At 38.0% G+C, this 22,477-nt stretch overlaps 1 protein-coding gene across 15 annotated transcripts in view; it reads left to right on the top strand.

Moving 5' to 3' along the window:
- Positions 1 to 22,477, top strand: part of LOC116844569 (kazrin) — a 315,333-nt gene that overhangs the window by 242,877 nt on the left and 49,979 nt on the right. For all 15 annotated transcript variants that reach the window (XM_032816274.1, XM_032816273.1, XM_032816276.1 and 12 more), the window contains 3 exons: positions 6,925 to 7,348; positions 14,439 to 14,810; positions 15,946 to 16,334. In XM_032816274.1, coding sequence (XP_032672165.1) covers positions 6,925 to 7,348; positions 14,439 to 14,810; positions 15,946 to 16,334 — 1,185 coding nt within the window. The remainder of the gene's footprint in view (positions 1 to 6,924; positions 7,349 to 14,438; positions 14,811 to 15,945; positions 16,335 to 22,477) is intronic.

Here is a 22,477-nt window from a genome sequence, read left to right as displayed (position 1 = left end):
TCTCTCTCTCTCTCTCTCTCTCTCTCTCTCTCTCTCTCTCTCTCTTTCTTTCTCTCTATCTCTCGTGTTCGCTTTCTCAGTATATTTCTGCCTCCGAGGTTTCCTCGATAGCGCTCGATTACCGGCCTGGCGCGTCGCGATCTTTTCACGATAATTGATTGCATCTCTCGCGGAATCCACGGGGTGTGTCAGACCTGCAGCGCGATCTCTCTCTCTCTCTCTCTCTCTCTCTCAGCCGCGTGCGAAAACGAAACTAGAAGGCGTACGATTTTAAAATGGGGATTAAAAAGGGAAATTTAAAACGGGGATTAAAAAGTACCTAGATAACTTTCCCCTATTTCTATCAAAGTTCTATAAAAACAAGTCTCTTTAGGTTTTGCAAAGAGGTATAACGACCTTACAAATTAACGCGCGAAGTAAATTTCACTAAGCTCTATCTTGTATGCCTAACTAAATCCTAACTGAAATAACGAATTGAGACTTTATTTATATTTATTTAAGGTATAGTACAGTAAATCCGTTTTTTCTGTTTTTTTAGCATGCTATCACAACTCTTATTAAAATGTTTATATCACAACATTTATTACAATTGTCTTACATATAATATTATTATTATCATCAATATCGAACATACTTTTTTTTATGTGTGTGTGTATTGTATGTGTTGTTGGCAAATTTGTCCATTCATATATTTTATTCAAAATCATAAAAAATTTTGTATTACTAAAATTCATACTCTTTTACTTTAGCTATTTAAAAAATAAAACAATACTCATCAAAATATTTACCTTACGATTATCAAAATCATCAACATTAATAAATAATCATTTCTTCATTGAAATCATTTCATGAATTTGCCTCTGACCGAGTCTTATTAGCACAAACCTCGTTTGGGGCACCCATATTAACATCAACTCATGTCCTATTCATGAAATTATATTCAGAATTTGCCTGCCTTGTGGTTATATCTGGATCTTACGAAGGCATATCTATTTTGAGACATCTGGCTAGAGCCAGTATGTACTTAGAGTCCTCTCTGATTAATTTCTACCCGGGATATCACTCGCTTTGTGCATGAGACGTGACATCGATGAAGATATCTGTGAGACATTATTCGCAAACCGCGATTATTCGTGTTTCATGCGCGAAATCGTTAGGCGGTATGATGAATATGAAAGCGCTTCTCTTCGCGAAATGAGAGCTTTCGTTCTCGAGCTGGACGGACGATCTCATTGTTCTCATAATTTATGGATCATCTTCGGCAGCGTGGTCGGGCCAGCGTGAAGCCGCAATTAGAAATCCTCGTTTGACAACGCGTCATTAAATCGTCACGGCTTACCGGAAGCCGCTTACGGTACATACGGCGGCTTTAGATAGACGTTCGCGCTGCTACTATCCCCGTGTATCAAGACTGCAAATTTTAGAAGGTTTCGGTTCCGCTTGCGGAGAGTCCTGCACACCGCAACGATCAGTCATCCGTATTCGCGAAACGCAGTCGCGACCGCATCGCGCAAAGCACTTCGGCGATGGATATTACCCTCACGTGTACCGCTCTTTGTGCATTGATAAAGTTTTGCCTGAAATCTTAGTCTCTACATATTGTCATTTCTCATCATTTCTCGATTATTTCAGGTAATTCAGATGGGACATTAATTCCGATTATTTTGAATATAATATTATATTATAATATAATAATATGAGAACATTATGATATGGGATTCACTTTAATATAATGATATCATAATATACATTACAATTCATAACATTCATTACATCATAATATACATTACAATTACTATAATATATAAAGTAGTATAAACATATAATGTGGGCAATATGCTTATTTCAATTAAAAATTTAGTTAACTTTTCACAGCGTGAGACAATCGATGATGATAATCGAAATTTCAAGTTTTTAGTTACATTTATGAGATAAATATATACTGTTGAATTTGATGAAAAGTTACATACAGATTTTTATATTATATTTTGCATATGACATATAGTTTTGAGTAAATTTTCATCATTTTTCCGTCATCATTTCTATTTTATCTTATTTGATAAAACCTGAACTAATTCGTTCTTCATCGATCACGGGACTGTCGCGGCACACTAAGATAAAAAATTTCGCTAATTTAACAAAGTATCAATAATCGAAACAAATGGCTTGTTGATATGGGAATGTTTTAGTAGTGGAAACAGTGATTTTTAACAGTGTTACTTTTAACTTGTTTTAACTCTAAGCAACATTTCTGTAATGGAGATATAACCAACGTGATCTAAATAGATGAGAACAAATGTGATTTGTATCTTATATAAATCACAAGATATATTCGTTAAAATGAGAGAGTTAAGTAATTATTTGCAAAAACAACTGTCTGATTTATTTCCCTAACGATTAGCAAACAGCAAACAGCAAACATCAAACAGCAAACGTGCTTTTCTTCTGATAACCGAGGAATTTTTCTTTCAGTATGTGTGTACAATATGTGTATATATATATATATATATATATATATATATATATATATATATATATATAATTAAGACACTTCTCTCGAATCAATCGTTTCAACCAATGTTAAGATGAAAGTACTGATGATATGACAGAATACGTATCTAATCCTGGACGTTCTTATTATTATATTTTGGTTCATAAATTTGAAGTTTCAAACTTTTAACATAGAAAGAATACATATATATATTCTATATTGAAAGTTTAAATACCCGTATCTAAAGATCAAAATAATAAGAATGTTCAATGCCATGCAAAATTTAATACAGGAATTGGTATTTGTTCCCTGTTATTTTTTTTTAAGATCTCGACGACTGAATCGAATCACTGGCGACTCGTGCAGAACACCAAGTACTGCTCGATTCAAGATCGAGCTACGAATTGCACGGGTATAATCCGAGTTCATTTACCCCGAAACTTCCGTTTGGTGCACCGTCGACACTCATAGCTAATCGCGAGAGGACCATATTATATCATCGACCTATCCCAACGTGCGGACCCGCATGTCAGTCCGGACGCGGGGGAGCCATCTATTATTCCGCACGAAGGATTCCGCAGTCGTTTGTGTGAATTAGCGTTTCTGGGAGTTACACGGACAGCCACGGAGTCTCATTGATCGCCATTAGGGAACGCCGCTTTGATTTTGTAGCTGGCGCGACCATCACTCCACTTTAATGCTCGGTGCTAGCACGTACAATCGCCGTGGTAGACGTCGGAGCTATCCCGTAATGAGAGCGATCAAAGGAGAATATCACGGTATTCTGAGGCCGGCGAGGAAAAAGTCTGACAGGGAGCTGCGCGCAAAGTTCTTCTTCCCCAAGTAGAAAAAGCGACCTCTTCCTAGCCAGTAATTGGCCAGGAATTTTGGTTGCTGGTTAGTTTCTGGCTGTCTAAAGTCGCTGAAATGATGCTACTTATAACTGCTACTAAACTAAATTCTATTATAAGTATAGTATTGCAATTAGCAATATCTTGCTAAAAGAAACAGTTGATAGTAGTGTTCGTTCCTATTATTAAGATGCAGTTTGCAAACACAGATAGTGTCATTATACAAAAATTGCACGCAAGCCGGTACACTGAGAGAAGAATTTAGTAAATATTATCAAAATTTGGTTACTATTACTAAATGGTAGACGTAAATATAGCGGGCCAAAGCTATGGCAATACTTATTAATTAATTTAGTTCTGTAAAATAAATTATTTATTTGACAGAAGTAAAATTTATTTGCTTCCAGAATATATTTGGTAAATAAAACTTATTGAATAGTTGAGCAAAATAAGCGATTTTGTAGTAGTTACAAAATTTTTGGTAGGTTCAGCCAACCATCTGTAATAGTAGATATTGAAAGGATGTAATAGCTGCAAATGAATTAATTTTTTATATTGGTAACAAAATAGAACTCGTACCTACTGAATTTTTTATTACATCGGATATAACAATTTCATAACAATTATCAAATATCTACTCATAACTGTAATATATTTCATATTAAATATTTAACATTAAGTAACTATTATTAAATTATTTAATTGATGTTACTGTGAATGCAATTACGTCATACTTTCGATCTATTAAATATTTGGTAATTATTATCATATTTAGTATTAGTTACTAAGGATTCAATAAATTTCTGTAACTAAATGCAGTTTGTTATAGTTACCAGTCTTTTCTCTCAGTGTAATTACATGATCAAAAACGCAGGTAGTTGGATTTGATACAGCGTATAATGAATTTGTAATGTATCAATATTTTCCAGTTTCTATATAATTATGTAGTCTAATAAATCTCAGTCAGCAAAAACTGGCCAGAGTTTCTGGCGAGTGAGACCAGTCTTTCATGGACATTTTTCTGCTTGGGTCGTTTTCAACGAGCCGCCGATGGAAGCGTTTCCCGCGTGAAGTACCGAGGGACGCGATTTTCGTCGGTTTGATTGTCCCAGTCCTCGTCCGCGAGGAAAAAGGGTCCGAATTGAAACGTCGCGCTAGGAGAAATCCGCGACCAGCAATCGGGATTCTCGCGGGCATATTCTCCCCGCCGTCAGCCCCCGATTTCGTAGTCCGGAGAAATAGCATTTTACTTATCCCCGGGGTTACTTCTAATGCGACTGAGAAAGAAATACGGCACTACGTGTCCCGCGTGTTTCTCTGTTTCGCAATTTCAGTGATTCGTGCCGCGACTCCAAAGGCGGATAGCGACGTGGCGCGCGCGCAAACTTCTGAATAGCGTAGACGACACGTCGATACCAATGTACCGTGTAAAGGGCTTTTCAGCACATCTCCATGGCACACAACGACGCGTACGAGGTTCACGCCAGCCAGCCGTCGGCGGGCGGCTTATTAATATTGCACGCCTCGCGCCGGCGGACTAAACTTTTAACGGGCCGCGATTTGTTCGTTTTGCTTTTTCGTTTTGCCAACATTAACTTCGCCGAGAACTTCACGAAAATGGTAGGACGTATAAGCGGACCGGTCATCGCACGGCTTTGCCTGACTCGAGAGAAATCCTTTTATCGGCTAATATTTACGGCTGCATTCTGAATATTCGTGTTATCTTTATTAAACCTTCTCGATAGCGAAAATCGGAATTGTATATTCTCTGTAATACAATCGGTGTATTCTTCACTAAAATGCTATACTTCTCACCAACTAACAGTAAACACCAACTAACAGTATAACACTAACCAACATTATATCAATGTTATAATTTAATTCTTAATGAGATTTTTAAGACTCTTTTGGTGAGACTGTTGATTGTAATACTATACTTGTAACTGAATGACCAGTTATTAGTAGCATCATTTCAGCGAAGAATACACTGATCGTACTTTACAGAGCAAGCATTAAATTGGCCAGGAACTAATCAGCAACCAAAATTCCTGGTCAATTACGGACTAGGAAGAGGTCGTTCTTTCTTGGGGAAGAACTTAAATATTTACTTAATCAATATTACAAATATAATTCCCATTTAACAATGTAAATGTTATGTAAGAGTCGTGTTATATATTGCATTTACATTATTGAGTAGGAAACAAGAAAATTGATGTTGTTATTAATATATATAATTGGCGTTTACTAGGTTGTGTAACGGAAAAGGATATGGTATACATAACCAGAAATATTTAGTTGTGAGCAACATAGTTGCATTTAGTTATATTTGTGTGATGATAACGTGTATGGTTGATATATCGCAGTTATATCAGTTACATTAATATAATTGCGTAAGGCAATCAGAAATCGGTTGGAGCGATATTTACTATGTCACTCTGATGTGGAGCAACTGAATATTGTCACTGTTGCAACGCCAGTGACTCATCAATTGCTCTGTGATTGCAGCAACTACATAACTAATTGCTCCGTATCTTACTATTGAATCTGATTGACATAACCAGATTTATGTATAGGCCAATTATACTGTTTTTTTTCGTGTGGTGGTTCAGTTATAATACGGTTTCAAAGTATAACACTGCAATCATAATAAAATCTCTCTGGGAGGATAAGTGAATAATAACAATTGTTCTCATTATTGACGCGTTTTGCAAATAAAAAGTGTTATCGCACGCAAGGCGCATGGAAGCCGTTGTCTACCATCCATCGTCATAAACGCAAGAAGTTGCATCTAATACAGAGTACATAGTACGAATTTGCATGAAATCGAATAGAATTTACAGTGAAATCTTACTTCCACTGTGAGAAATAAGACGGAGCAAAAGAGGGGGAGGGGGTATTCTTATTGAAAATCAGTAAATATTTACTGATCATCATTCTTAAATTTTACTTATTCAATAAGAAACATTTTTACTGATTTATCTTAATAGAGCAGATTGCGAAATTAACCAACCACGAATTTGTACTTTTACATCGAGAAAAAAATGTTTGGTATTTGTGGCTATAATTATGTAATGAAATAATTATAGTTGAAAAAATAATTTTCCTAATAGTATAGAAAGAGATTATGTTGTAGTATAGACGGTAATAATCTTATGTATAGCAGGAATATATTGCTACTACACATTGACAGAAAAAAATATCGAAAGGATAAAAAAATATTTATTCGGTGGATACTAATAACATGTTCACTTAAATCTAAATTATTTTACTTATAAATAGAATAAACAGTTGCTTTGATGAAAAATTAAAATTTTAAGAAAATGTATATTTTCTTATTTGAATAATATTTGACATTGATATTATTAAATATTTTATTAATATCTGCGCCGAATATAATAAATGTTTTTTTTTTATTAGAGCAAAATATATGTCTGGCGCCAGAAATGACTCTAAAGTCAATAAGATCAACCATTTATTTCTGTCTCAGTGTAAGCCTTTGCTTACAGTATAAGCATCGCTCAGAGGTACTTTTGCTGCGCTTTTCCAGCTTATTCCTGACGAGATGCGCTCGTATGTTTGCAGGCAAAATTCCGCGTGATGGTGGAGGAGAACGCAGCGACCGGCGCCCGGCTCGACGGCGAGCTGGAACGCGCCAGGGGCGAGTGCGCCACTCTTCGGGGTGAGTTGCGCGACGTCCGCGGCGCCTTGCCGATCGTGCTGAACAACAACAACGCCGGTGCGGCTGCGGCCGCAGCAGCGGGTAACGGTAGTGCCAACAGCAACAACAACGGCGCGACAACCGGCGCCAGCGGCAACCCCGGCCAAGAAGCGGAGGCGCAGCAACAGGCGCAGCAAGACGACGGCAAGAGGCTCAGCGCCGGCAGCAGTCCGATCGAGAAGAGGAGCTCGGCCAGCGATAAATCGGCCAGTCCTATCGACAAGAGGACCAGCCCGGTGGACAGGAAGGAGAGAACCAGCCCCATCGATCGTCGAGCCAGTCCCATAGGTTTGTTGGCAAATTATTTTCTCCTACACTGGAAAAAAGAATCGGGCAAAACGAGCCAAGTCTCTTAGCTGAGCAAATTTGGTCGCACCAATTGCAACTGTAAAATAAATTAAAATAAATATCTTCGATAATCGGAGAAAAAAAATTTCGATACGTGCGTTTAACATGCTGGATAATTTTATTCTCCCACAATCATATTAATATTAAAAAGTAATATTAGTATTTAATAGCACTAAGCATTCGTGCTTGCTCCTTATGTGCCGTCTCAAATCTCACTGTTAATCTATTCGAGGAGCTTTCTATTATTTCGGTTTATCAGGAAGAATATGCTATCTCTCTCTCGTATAATAACATCTCTTACGAGATCGACTCTTTCGTTCTTTCTCTCTCAACTTACATCTTAGAGAATTTATAAACATTGTGTTGCGAGATTACTGTCGAAGCCTCGGTGGCCGAATGGAAAGGCGTCCCGTTCGGAAAGTGAGGAGGTTCCAGGTTCGAGTCCTGGCAGTTTTTTCGCAACATATATAATGAATCTATTTGAGTCATCGGTTTAATTGGGTTTGAGATTTTAATAAAAAAATATATATATAAAAATTGGGACTCAAGGATCGGTCTAAGTATGGAAGGTTGATTCTCCGCGTACGATAATCAAAGAAAAAATTTCGATACGTGCGTTTAACATACTGTAATTTTATAATAACGTGCGTTTAACATACTGTAATTTTATATATTGAGGATAATTTTATCCTCTCACAATCATATTAATATTAAAAAGTAATATTAGTATTTAATAGCACTAAGACATCTGTGCTTGCTCCTTATGTGCCGTTTCAAATCTCACTGTTGTAAAAATTAATTAAATAGAATAAAAATTAAGAAAATAAAATAATAGAATAAAATTAATTAATAATATATATTCAACAATTTGATGTAAAAACTTAGTAAAAACTAAAAAATTTAGTCAGAAGTAAAAGGTTAAGAGAAACTGAAGTGTAGTTATACGGACGCTGTAAGTGTTTTTTCAATTAACGGGAAAAGTTGATCTAACTATGTAAGTAATTCGATTCTCTAGACAGAAGATTAAGTAAATCAGACGATAAGTACGTTGAACTAACTAACTTGTATGTCTTTGATAATTAGATATTTGCAAGATTTGTTCAATTAGAAGAAATCATTCCTTTAGATATGAGAGTCGAATTTTTGACTCAGGATATTACACTTAAAAACTCATTTGATTACCATTACTTTTCGGGATAGTCAAAGCAACACAATAGTTAATAAATTTTACTGAATATTTAGCTTGTTGTAGTAAGATATTACATTATGCTGAAAGAATTAAAACAATTAATTCGTTATACACAGTCCAAAAATTATGTTCGTTCAGCTCGATTCTTGTTGTTCCAATCGATTACTTTATAGTGTATAAACATTTAATTGATTCGCACATTTAATGGATTTGCAAATGGTAAACTGTAAATCTTGAAAATTATTCTGGGAAAGATTCTGAAGGAATCGAGGAAAATTCTCGAGGCCGGACGGCATCTTGAAGGAATGATAACGTTGTTCGGTACTTCAAACTTTAGCGAGGAATGTGAATTTTTCATGGTTCGCTCTCATATCTGACTACACAGGTGTCGCCTAGAAATTTTCTGGAAAGTTTCCGGGAAAACATCAGTTTTGAAAACTGGGCTATCTAAATTCCGCGAACATATTCGCGATATCAGAAATGCATAACTCACGGTATTCTTTTTTCTATAAGATCCAACTCCTCCTTCATATACTTGCCGTTTCACAAAAGCCCTGCGGTAAAGCGCTCAAATGCGCTTTTCCATCAGGAGAGGATAATCAGCTTAAAATATGATTAGCGCTGTAAAAAGCGCTGCCTGAATAAAAAGATGTTCGCGCCTGTGAGAATCTCCTCGTCGTGGGAGCGCGATCTCAAGGGAGCGTCCTGGTTTGAGTGTTCTCTATACGCTCGGAGTTTATTTCGCGGAAGTATTTTCATAAAGACAACTCGGCAACGCGGAGATGCGCTCAGAAGGAGAGGGGAGCGAGAGAGAGCGCAAAGTTATCGGCGCCGCGAGCTTCGGCGGATAAGACTTCTTAAGAAGTTGGCGGGAATGAAATTTTAAGACGCGGCGCGCGCGAGAATGTTTTTCGCATTTCCACGTTTATCTTAACTTCGCCGGCGAGTTATCCTTTATATCTCCCGCAGTTATGTGCTGTTACTTTTATGGTCGGTCGTGATTCACCATTTCCACCACGACCAGCTTCGCGCCGAGGGCTGCATCGGTCTCAGCCACCCTCGAACTGCACATTACAGCTCATAGAAGCTCGGTCTTCTTGACAAACGTTCCGCAGTTGTCGTTGCATCCTGCCGAATACAAAATAACGATCCGCGACGTATCGTTCCTTTCCGTTTGTGTTCACGTGACTTTCATTTTTCTCAATACACACAACTACGTATGTTGCATCTGGAGATCGAACACAGCTCTTTCCACTCCCTAAGCTTTTGTGCCGAGTTCACTTCCATAATGCGTTTCGTTTGTCCACACAGTAAATCCTATAAACTGAATATAATAATATCATTGTATAATAATACAATATAATATATGATAATAATATTATAGTTATATTACGATTATATAATATAATGTTATATACAGAAGAAAAATATTGGTAAAACAAATTACGATAAATTTCTGTAATCTTGGGCCATACAGAATTACGGTCAAAATATGTTTGTTCAAAAATATTATACACATTTGACTTTTTACAAAATTATTGTAATTGCTTGAATATTTTTTATATTGTAAATCGTAAAAGTAAATCATTAAATTTAATATCTATGTAGTAATTTACAATTGCAATATAGTTCATTTTTATAAAAAACATTGTGAAAAGAAACATGATTATAATAATTTTATTAATTTTCGCTACAATATTTTCTCCGTGTATATCAATACTATATTTTTTCTTAATAAAAAAATTATATTACTACAAATGTGTTACGCACTGCATTAGATTCTGAAGTATTTAAGGAGATTATTCACTAGATATGTGTGTATTCTTAGCACGCTCAATGGGTACAATACTTTCAGTGGCGCATCAAATTTCACTACTTAAATAATAAATAATTAATTTGAAACTAATTCCATGATATTACATTGCTACGTTTCACTCGGCGCAATGTTGCTCAAAGTATAAAACAGCATTTTTCTACAATTGACTGTTATACAAAAACGGTGTAGTGATTATTATTCTTTCTTTCTTTTCTACTATTTTATCTCTCCTAATATATAACATTTATAATGATAAGTTTTCTTTATGTAGATAGTATTATGTTTTATGAAGTTACATGGAGTTTTATGGAATAATAGTCATCTACATTGCCACAAGAGGTTATATGTGCAAAATTGCGATTCAGTATAAAATTTCTCATGAATCGTGCAGAGAAATTGCATAAAGTTACAAATGTGTTTTATCGCGACAAATCTTGCGTTAAATTCCGGTGTAATTTTAAGCATCGTGGCTTCAATGAATAAACTCTCCTTAAGTAAACGCGAACTGTACGATATTATTTCAACGTAATACAATTTTCATTAGGAAGAAGTGTGCCGCGAAGAATTCCCAGTTTGGACCGCGAAGAATTCACAGTTTTACCTTTCCTGCTGATTTCAATCGCTCGCCATCACTCATTAAGATATTCAGCCGCCACTGGATTCATTTTTATAATTTTATCAATTTACTAGGTGGAATTCCACAACGGTCTTATGTGCACGCGTAAGAGTAACTTTATCAATTAGAGCTTGCATTAGCTGAAACACGCTCGAAAAGATATTTCTCGTCAAAGCAAAGCTCGGCTAATTTCCGCACGCGCCGAGGTACGGCGTATGATATTTTCGCGCGACGTACGTGTTAACGCGCTCGTGAAGGACCTACTAGCTAGTTGAAGATCAAAGACACCGGCGCGTACATTATACGACTCATGTTCGCTCCTCTCGTCTCGAGGAGATGCCAACAGACCCACTTAAAGCAGAGTGACCCGCGCGTGCATGCAAATTCGGGACGGCTGGAACCGCCTCCTAGAGCTGTGTTATCGCCGCCGGCTGCTTCGACCGATCATGCGCGCCACGTACAGGTGTTCGTCGTCGAGATCGCTGGATAGATCCACCTTATCGAGCGGTGCATCCGTCTCGCATCGGGTCGGACGCACATTCCAATAAAGGCTGGCTTCATTCCAGCGATTTCTCCGCGCGGCAATATAAGTTGTCCTCGACTGCTAACCCCTTCCTCCTTCACTCTTCTCTGCTTCTTCCTCTTGCTCATTCTGCTCCTCGTCTCTGCTCACGGCGTTCAGCTCTTCGGCGAATTTCGCGCCGATGTATCCACCGAGGACCGTTCAGAGGACACTCTCGTTGAGGACAACGCGCGACAGTCGGCGAGAAGTTTGCGGGATAGATTAAATCACGTGTAGGGGAGACCAGAGTTATATAGAGTATGTTGCTTATGTGCTTCTTTTTAGTATTTATTGTACCTTGAAAGTAACAGCAGATACAATTGCGAAATGGTCCTTTTAAAACATAAATATTTTTCCCTGAGTTTTATTAAAATCTGAATAATATTACAATTAAGAAATAGAAAAAACTGATTTGGTAGTAAGCAAATTTTCCAGCTTCTCGAAATTTTCTATTAATATTCTCCATTGTGCTTGAATAAAATTGAACGATATATTATTAACTAGAATCAAATTTCTTGCGAATGATATACTGTTTGATATTAAAAGCAATTTTCATTCATAAAATGATTGAAATAGAGCATATGGGCGGACAAGGTAATGTTGACTCATAATTAAGGGCCGGCAGGAGGACTGTGGAGATCTCTCGCGGAGATTCTGGAACTACTAATCAGAGTACACATTTTATACATGACTTTCTTTACTCTATACTATTGGACAACTGAAGCCATTACCAGGACAAGATGACTATGATGCTGCATGTTCGTGTTTTAGTTATTACAAAACAAAATATATACGATTAACAAGGTCGTGGAAGAGATTAATACGTAGAAGGGGATCGCCTCTATCATGTTTATACAGTTTATACAGTTGGCTACAACAATTAATTGCCTAAAAAATTGTAACTTCGAAATTCTACAATATAGAGCATCTAATCTCGGTTTCCCCTATCGCGTGCGACTCGTTTGCACTCGTGAAAATTAATTAACGTTTGATTTTAATTACACGCAAACTGTAAACGGACTCTCAGCCTTCGTGTTGCGCTCGTGAGTCACTGTGCGGCTGATTGAGTAAAATACAGCGAATTTGCAAACGCGACACCGTTTCCGAACGTAATTAAGGTCTACGTGATTTGCGTCATCGGAAAGAAATTGGTGCGACTTTGAGCGAAATACGAATTACAAGCTTTATAATTTCGCATGTCGAAAAGCTGGAGTGGAGGAAGGTTTGATATATTAAAAACGATTTGAAACGCTTAAAAAAAACCATAATTGATCTGTACGACGCTTTAGACGCTAGAGAACTTGACAACGTTTAATAAGGATCGTACCTAAAGTTTCCCCATTAGAAATAATCACGTCAAAAGGCACGAGAAGAAATTCATCGCCCAATTATCCGTATAGACAATTTTTTTAGATATAGTTGAGATCCAGCCCTATTCCCCAAAATAATTATGGATTAGAATTGTCATGCTTTAAACGTGCGACTCTCAGTGGAGACCCAAAGTTCTCCCAATAGTTTTCCTTCCTAGTCGTCATTTCACATTACACGAGAAAACGATTCTGTTAATGTAACTGACTTTTCCGTTGTATGGTAACAATAAAGACTAGATGGAAAACTTGATTGTAGGAACAGAAATATTCCTGTAGAAGGTTTCTACTCAGTTAGTTGTTTTCAGTTATTGCAACCAAGTTTTAATACAGCCGAATATTCGGGCAAATGTTTTCGATTGCGATAACATTTTACGTCGCCCAATTTTCGTCTGGTCTTTATTCAGTTGCGCGAACTGAAACTTCCGCGTAAAATTGAACATATATTAATTTTCTAAATAATTTAATTATTTAGTAAAATGTACATCTAAAGAATTCGAAAATATTTCTTTTTTTATTTTTTGTTTTGTTAGATATAACGGTTAGTATAAAAAATGTGGTTCTTCGTTTGATAAAAATATATCGACTGAAAAAAAGCGTCCATAATATTCCTGTTTCCAGACACAGAAGCTATTTTTGGACTAAAAAATAAGATTTCTAACTGGCATAACTATATGTAATTAGCATAGTAGGATAATTTTGGGACAAATTTGGATATTCTAAATTTCAATATTAACTATAATTAATAAGAGATAATGTTCAAAATCTATGCTGTATTTGGGAGAATCTTGGGAAAGTTCTATGCAATATTAATTATAATTAATAAGAGATAATGTTCGCAAAGAAAATTTCTTGACATCCAATTAAAATTTAGTCTAACCCCCATCTCTAAATAGTTATAGCTTCTGGTTAAAAGTGTAATGTTTCAACCATGCAACTCCGAGTGAGAAACCAAAGTTTGCGCAATATTCTTCCTAGTCTTCATTTTATATTAGAATTGAACACACTTTGACTTTGACCAGTAAGTTCGTTATTCAGTGAAATATCCGAAATGTTTTAAAAATATCTTTTTTACTCTATTGAATACAATAGTTGATATAGAAGTTGAATTTCCCGTTTGATACCATAAAAGAATATCAACGTTATTGACTGAGAAAAACGCGAGTTCCCATGATATTCTGTTCCGATTCTACACAAAGAGGTCATGTTTGTGACAAGAATGGGATTCCCAGTTGGTATTTTAACGGGATAACCACAATTCTAGGAGAAATTTCGACATTTTAAACGGAGTTCATGCTATATCCGGGAAAATCTTGCGAAATTTCTACATATACTCATGTGCATTTTCGTCTAAACGTATCTCGACTTTTCGCTGCTATTCCGGCAATTACACTTCGTTTTTCCCGAAAGCGTTCAAGAAATTATTCTCAAGCCCAAACTCTGTCGAGTCTTGATTTCCCTTCCCTTTTGTTGGTTACAGAGCGAAGAAATGGCTCGCCCTGCCGCAGCCCGAGCGAAAAGGCTCGCCGTCCTTACGCCCCCGCCCTGGAGAAGACGCGCTTGGGCGGGTCCGGGGGTAGCGTGGACTCTCGATCGGGCAGCGCCAGCCCGGATCGCGGATCGGCCAACAGGAGCGGCGGCTTCCTGCACCGCGGCGGCAGCGATCGTTCCAGCGTGGAGCGCCTTCGGATATCGACTAACCGGGATTCCCTTCGATCCAGCAAGGAGATGAACGACCACGAGAAGGACGCCGACAAGGACCTGGTGGACGGCGACGCCCGCGGCGATGAGGACAATGAGCCACCCGGACCGGCACCGGGCAGCAGACCGTCGTCCCCGGCTAATTCTCTCGGTGGGTAGACTGGCGTTTAATTACTCGCCCGCGCGCGGTTCGCCTTTCTTTTCCCTTCGTGCGCTCAGAACGAGTACACGCGAATTATCTCGATGACGTTCCACCGTCGCTGTTCTGCATTGTGCCATCCGCTAAGAGTATCGCGCTCCGAGAATCATGGAGTACTACCGTCATTCTGAGATATATTTTCCATTATGAATGGGAGATAGAGGAAGAAAAGGAAAGAGAGAGAGAGAGAGTGACTTCATAAGTTAACCGACGACGTTCTCGGGAAAATAATTCACGTCAGTTCAATAAAGTGGCGGCGCATGGAGTCGCTTTAATTGTCATATAATCGTGTTAATGAAACCCCTATTCTTTACCTTCATTAAGAATATAATCTCGCGATAAACATACAAAATATACGTGACACAGAAAATTAAGTAAATCTGAGATTTATATAAATCCCTCTCTTTCTATTCCTCTCTATTCATAGAATAAATTTAATTCCATGAAATGAATTAAATCAGAAACGAATAATTCGTAAAATTAAAAATGAGCCGTGATCTCATAATTACTTTTAGTTAAATTACCTAGAGTTAAATCTTTTTTCTGCGTAGAATTTTTTTTGTGCGTAGAATGACATATTATAATAACATATTATTCTCTCCACTATATAAAATAAAATTATCCTCTCCAACGTGTAAAATAAAATTATCCTGTCATGACTTTGTCCTTTTCTTCGATACAGAAAAGTGCATTCTTTGAAAATATCTTCTTTTTGATATGTAAATCTAAAATAAGATCACATAGTGTTACAAACAAAGATAAGTTCTTCTATCAATATATTTTATATAATTCGACGAAACTATATTCTTACTGTTCAAAAATAATTTTCACGAATGGAAATTACAAAATATCAAATTGAGAATATAACATTTTTTAAATGTCGGAAAGAGATATCATCATCATCATCAAAAGAATCAAATATTGTATTTTTTATAAGATTATTATAATATTCCAAGAAAATTACATTGTTGAAATTCATAGCTTTAAAATTCTTCTAACAAAATTATATATCGTTATATATGAGACAATGATTGTTAATTTGAGTATTTTACCTTCAAGTGGGTACTAATTTTTGTTTTGCGCATAGGAATCGGCGACCCGGTGGTGGCGTCCAGACTGTCCAACATCCACGGCGGCGGCAGTGGCGGCGGGCCGGTGGAGCTGGCCAGCGCCAGAAGGCTGCGACTGGAGAACGAGCGACTGGTGGCGGAGGTCGCGAGGCTGAGGAGGTTGTTGCTGAGCGGCGCGACACGTGGCGAGGTCGGCGCCGAGGACACCGCGATGGAGGAAGAGGCGCGCTTCGTCGCCTTGGAAATGGAGCTGCAGCACGCGAAGGAGGCACTGCAGGCGCTCAAGGCTGACCGGAAGCGGCTCAAAGCTGAGAAGTTCGACCTACTCAACCAGATGAAGGCCCTCTACGGCACCCTCGAAGACAAGGAGCGCGAACTTCGCGATTTTATACGGAATTACGAACAGGTGAGTGACGGCGCAGTCGTTCGCAATACCCTTCGCGTGGTGTGCTTCCGCAAGCTTCTCTCTTCCATTCTTTCTCGAGCAACGAAGCTACTAACGATCCGGGAAAGTGCATAAAGCGCGAGAGACGCACTGCGGGCAAGTGGTGTCTCCTCGGGCCGTGCAAAATGATCAAGCGGTCGTTTCGTCCGGCTAAACGATTTTAATGATACCAAGTGAAATTTCGACGAGATATCCCGATGACGGCGGAAATTCCCGCGGACGAAGGAACGTTTATTCTCGACGGGAGCATGAAAGTGTGTCCCTCCCTCCCTTATGTGGGACAGTTATTACTTTAGATTTATACGGAGAGCTTCCGGCGGGATTGTCGGAACCGAAGATATTGGATTGAGATTCCATAATTCTTTCAGACAAGAATGCCTTGGAAAGGGCCTTCTATCGTCGATAATAATCGACGGCATCTGCGAAAATAATATTTCCATAATTCATTGCGACGAGAAACCGGTTCAAAGATTCTGCCTCTTCCCGCCGCGCCCGCGAGAGCTTTCGTTCGCGTTCTCGCGAGACATATCCCGCATAGAAATTTCTTAGCATTTTCTCAATGCAGGTTAGATTCCAATCGGAATGCCCAATCGGAATAGACTTTGTCGCAAAATAGATTATCCTATTATGATACCAATTAGGAATCCCATTTTTGTTCCAAATATAGGTTCTCTATTTAGAAACTGGAACAGAAGTATTAAGGAAATTCAAGCTTCTTAAGCTTCCTTAAATGTTTCTGCATCAGTTTTATTAATGCAGTAAAGACAATACAAATGTTTTCTCTAGCTTGTTCCGTGTTAAAACGTAAAATAATATATTTTATATGTAATATAGAATACATTTGCATATCTGCGGATAATTCGATAATTTCATACATTTGTAAGTCGAAAGAATTTGTGTCGGATATATTGTTCTTACTTCGAACGCCTTCTATTATAATTTCTTCATAATGACTTTTTTCGTAAATACTTTAGGTATTTACTCTTTACAAGTATGTGTGTGTATGTATATACTTGTAACGAGTAAATGTTCAAAGTGTCTCATATATTTTGCTTCAATTTTAGTTGTAAATCAGAAAGGACTTTTTTGGGATAACCAAATGGGATCTGTCTAGGTTTCTCACTTAGATTCGCATATTTAAAGCATTACACCTCTAACCAAAACATGCATAGGTTTTCATGTAGAACCTATTATTACTGTGGGAAATCGTGCTGGATCCCAATTAAATCCTAAAATATTTTCTATGCAAAATCTTACATTATTCGTCCAGCAGAAGTTACGTACTCCGGAATTTTAATCTCCTGCTTCTCTCTTTCTCTCCCCCTTTCCTTCTCCCTCTCCTTCTCTCTCATTTTCTTTCTTACTCTCTCATCTTCTCATCCGCTCATCCTTTCATTCTCTCACTCTTTCATTCACTACCCCCTCCTCTTGCGGACGCAAACGGTAAACAGGCGGCGAGTAGTAACCCTGCTCTCGCGAATTTGCATGTCTCACATTGAGAAGAATCGATTTTCGATAAGAGGTCGCGGGCGCGATGAATTAAGGGAGGCGATGAGACCGGTGGCGAGAGAAGCGCGCTCGATATTTATGAAAGTCCAACTTTCCAAGTCGCCTCAGCGACGTTGCAGCAATTTCCTCCCCGAATCGCTCTTTTCGCTCCGACGGTTCGACGGCGTATAAAAATATCCACGGGAGAAAGGGATCATAGGTACATTCGTTAATTCACGGATCCATTATGAAACGGACAATTAAGTAACGCATGGCGAGAACGAAGGATTCGACGTTCAGTCGAATCGCTCTCCAGCGATTCGATTATTGGGATATCCACTTTGGAATGAACTATTTTCTCGTGGCTTTTACAATTCCCACGAAGACGCTTGAAATAGTGTCGGAGAAAGCGAATGGTATGTTTCTTTTCTTTCTTTTTCAGAGACGTATTAATGCCGTCAACATAAAGGGCTGACACAGCCCACGACGCGGTGTGTGTCGTTGGGATTTATAAATATCCATTTCTTTCGAAATCATTTTGTCCACGTTCTGTGGATCTCTTCGACTTATTCTTAGACGTGTGAAAGTGTCCACATTAGCGACCCACTGACGGCCCTTTCTAATTCCGGACTCTCACATCTCGACGACGCGCGCCTAGTGATGTATATAATAGACGTGTTTTTTAGTTGGCAGAAAAAATTCCATCGAGGAAGCGCGAAATTTCGGTTAATTGATTACGTCGTTGAGCGATTCGATTATTAAAAGGATGTCAAAGCAGATGACTCTTTTAAAAAGATGCTGCACGTGAAAACTTTACCATGAAAATATTGACTTTTTTCTGCAATGTTTACGTCATATTGATTGCGTAGGTGTAAAAATGAATTGGAACATCACTCAATATATGGCGAAAACGATACAAAATTTCAAAATTGATAGATCGAGCTGTCAATTGACTAATATAAAAATATTTGCCTGATAAAATGTTTGGACACGGAGAGATAATTTTATAGGAGAAATTAATGTAGAATTTTATATAGGAATTTATCGACACTCTGCAATAATTGATTATCCTTTTATTTCATATGTGCTAATTAGAATTTGTCATATTTCTAGTAAAATTTATTAGCAACGTAGTTAACAGTCTATTTTTTCCTACATTGTTAGAAACATAGCAAAATTGAAAAGAATTTATATGAAAAAAAATATTATGCATACATATATATCTATATATAACATACATATATACATATATATGTTTGCTTTGCTCAAGAAAATATCAAAGAACATTTCTGTATATTTACAAGTAAATTTGGCAGCTTAAAAATGTACGAATAGCTTGTAGAAAAGTTCCACCATATATTTAGTTATGCTTTCCGCTAAATACTGTAAAAATAAAGCAGCACACATTTATATAAGATCTATATGTATAAGAAATATGAGAATAGTATAAGAAATACGAGATAGTGTCAACCTGTAATTAACGAGTATTTCTACGTTATCAACATTTTCGTCATCCACTTTAGCATTCCTCTAAAGCGTATAACAAATTTCTCCCTTCGGTCGTTGTGGTGGCTCTGGCTAATGAAAGTCGAGAACAACGTCGAGAAACGAACGACTAACGAAAACCACCTCTGTGTGGCGGGTTTTAATTTCCCCTCTAATGCGCCTTTATGAAGCCACGTGGAAATATCGCGAGGAAAAAAAGTCCGTCAGATCTCCCCGCCGCAACGGCGATTCCCAGTGCGCGACCTATTGTGGGTCTGCAATTAAAAACTTTTAAATATGCAATCGGCACCGCGCTCACGACGATTAATCAGTAATCATCTTGTTCTTGAAATTTCGTTAATCCGTAAATATGGGTGCGGGTAACGTCACTCAGGAATGCATTATCAACTTTCGATTCTGTAATTCAATGACGACATATATTATAAATCAATGCTCTCAATGCCTGTAATTGATATTGACCAACTAATGGCAACAAAATGTAAAAAGCGAAATTTAAAGCGGAATTTTTCGCTAGGTAATTCCTTGTAAAAAGGTGGCAACAATACGAGCTCATATTCTTTAAATTTCTTGGAATAGATTCTCTGTCAAAACGAGTCAAAAATGGCAATATTTTTACTCGAAGTAATATATCTCCACTTGAAATTGCAAGATTAGATGTTTCATTCAAGCTTGGAGTGGATTCTATCTCTATATAAGTGAATATTTCGATTGTCTGAAGTGAATATGTTTCCGTGACGGTGGAATAATTTAAATTCACTCTTTAGTCTCAAAAGAAGATATTCACTCGACTATTCAGAGAAGAAATCATTCTATATGAGCAAAACATTATTCAATTCGGCGCTCACTCCATTTTTCGAGTGAAATTTTAATCCAGGAATTTTAAAAAAACACTAAATTTTTTCGAAGGGGATACAAAATTCAAAACGAATAAAAAATAACAGTATTTTTATTTAAAGCAATATTGAATGTACCCTAAAAGTATATGTTTTATTGAAACTTATGCTGCAATTCTAAAGAAATCGTAAAGTCGTAGCTTACGAAAAAAAAAATCGTAGATATTTACGAGTTATCGTATGAGATATGGTTCGTATAGAATTGCAGATTTATTCATAAGTTCTTACGAGTCTTACGAGAATAACTTACGAGTTTTATGATTTTGTCTAGAATTGCAGTATTAGAGTGGATTTTGGCTTCATATGAGCGAATGTTTCGACCGTTTAGTGTAAATATATTTCTGTAATGGTGGAATACACCGGATTCACTCTTCAATTTCAAATGAAGATATTCACTCAACGATTTAGAGCGAAGAAATCACTCTATATAAACGAAAAATCACTTGAATTCAAGCGACTCGACGCTCACTCCACTTTTCGAGACAAATTTCAGTTCAGATAATTTAAAAAGTACTCTCTAAATTTTTTCGAGAAGAGTCGCACTCGAAAGGAGTCAAAAGTGGCAGTATTTTAACTCAAAGCGATATTAAATATATCTCCATTTGAAATTACAAAAGTACATGTTTCATTGAAGCTTAGAGTGGATTCTGACTTCATATAAATGAATGTTTCGATCGTCTAAAGTGAATATGTTCTTGTGACAGTGGAATCGGGTTTAACTTTTCAGGTTCAACTAAAGATAAACGAACGACTGATAAGAAGATAATTCACTCTACGATTTAGTGAAGAAATAATTTTATATGAGCGAAAAATTACTCTATATGAGGGACATATCACTCGAATTCGAGCGACTCGGTGCTCACCCTACTTTTCGAGTGAAATTTCACTCTAGGAAACAGTGGCGTAGCCAGAAAAAAGTTTCGGGGGGAGGCTTTACTTTTTATTTTTGACGAACAAAAAAAAGGTCATTCGAAAAAATTGTTCTCACACTTAGCGTAATCCAGAAAATTAATTTCGGGGGGAGGTCGCAGCCCTCTCAGCCCTCCCCCTACGCCACTGCTAGGAGATTTAGAGAGTACGTGAAATTAATTCAACTCCGTGCTGGAGCTACGCTCCAGGGATGAGGCACGACAACGAAAATCGTGGGTGAGGTCATTAACGCTGAAGCAGGCTTTAAGGACCTACTTCGTGGACGTAGCGCGCATTGAGATTGCCCTCGCCGGTATAACGGGTCCGTTCGTTTAGTCTTAAGCCAATGTGTAACGATGTACCGAGATAAAGAGGGAGAATGTAGCGAGCCTTTGTCGCTACCGATTGTTATCAACCCCGGAACAAAGGCACGGCTCAGCCTCGATTCTCGTCGAAAGGTTCGAGCCGCTATTCTGGTGCCTCAAAAGGCACATACGCGAAACTTGGGAGCACACTGACACGCGGGATTATTGTGGAGGACAAGAAGCGTCCTGCGCGCAATCCCGTTTCGTCCTTAATAAAATGATATTCGCGCGACGGGAACGGTAAATTAGAATGCGGTATTAGAAGAGGTAAGAAAAGGCCGAGCGGGATACACCGCTATTCAATTTCATTAGAGAGAAATTAACTGGGTCAGAGATAATTAAATACGAATTATTAGAAGACACTTCCGAATACGTTTCATGAGAAACTGAGTCCGATCGGAGAGGGGCAGAATGGGTGGCGCGAGAAATGCTGATTGAAACGTGAGAAATATCGCGAACAAGCATCATGACAAATGATTGTTGACGTTGCAAATGATTGTTGTCAATGTTTCGGACAGTCAGCACGCGGCCGGATAACGAAGCGAGCTAACGCGATCGATAGCGATATGTTCACGTGACGTGCGATTGCGAATTCACAGCGGCGATTTCGCGGAAACACCTTTTAATGCCCGCAGGGAGATAGAGAAGATAATGTTTCGCGCAGCCGGAGCGCTAAGAATAATTAATAGTATTGTTCCCGACGGGCGACATTCCTGCGCGAAGATCAAAAGTGCTGTCGTAACGTTATGCCCCGTGATGTTGGCATTTTTAATAAAAATGTTATTACGCGGCGCACGCTATCGCAGACGAAGGAGTCCGCAATTAATTAATAAGATTCCGCGCTTTTGTGACGTACATTTAGCGTTTTCCCTCTTTCTCTCTCCTTCCCTCCCCCTCTCTCTCTCTCTCTCTCTCTCTCTCTCTCTCTCTCTCTCTCTCTCTC

The sequence above is a fragment of the Odontomachus brunneus genome, unplaced genomic scaffold (genome assembly GCF_010583005.1).
Source record: "Odontomachus brunneus isolate Ranch 3 - 2012 unplaced genomic scaffold, Obru_v1 Obru_scaffold_042, whole genome shotgun sequence".
Taxonomy (NCBI): domain Eukaryota; kingdom Metazoa; phylum Arthropoda; class Insecta; order Hymenoptera; family Formicidae; genus Odontomachus; species Odontomachus brunneus.
This window is presented reverse-complemented; position numbering and strand designations above follow the sequence as displayed.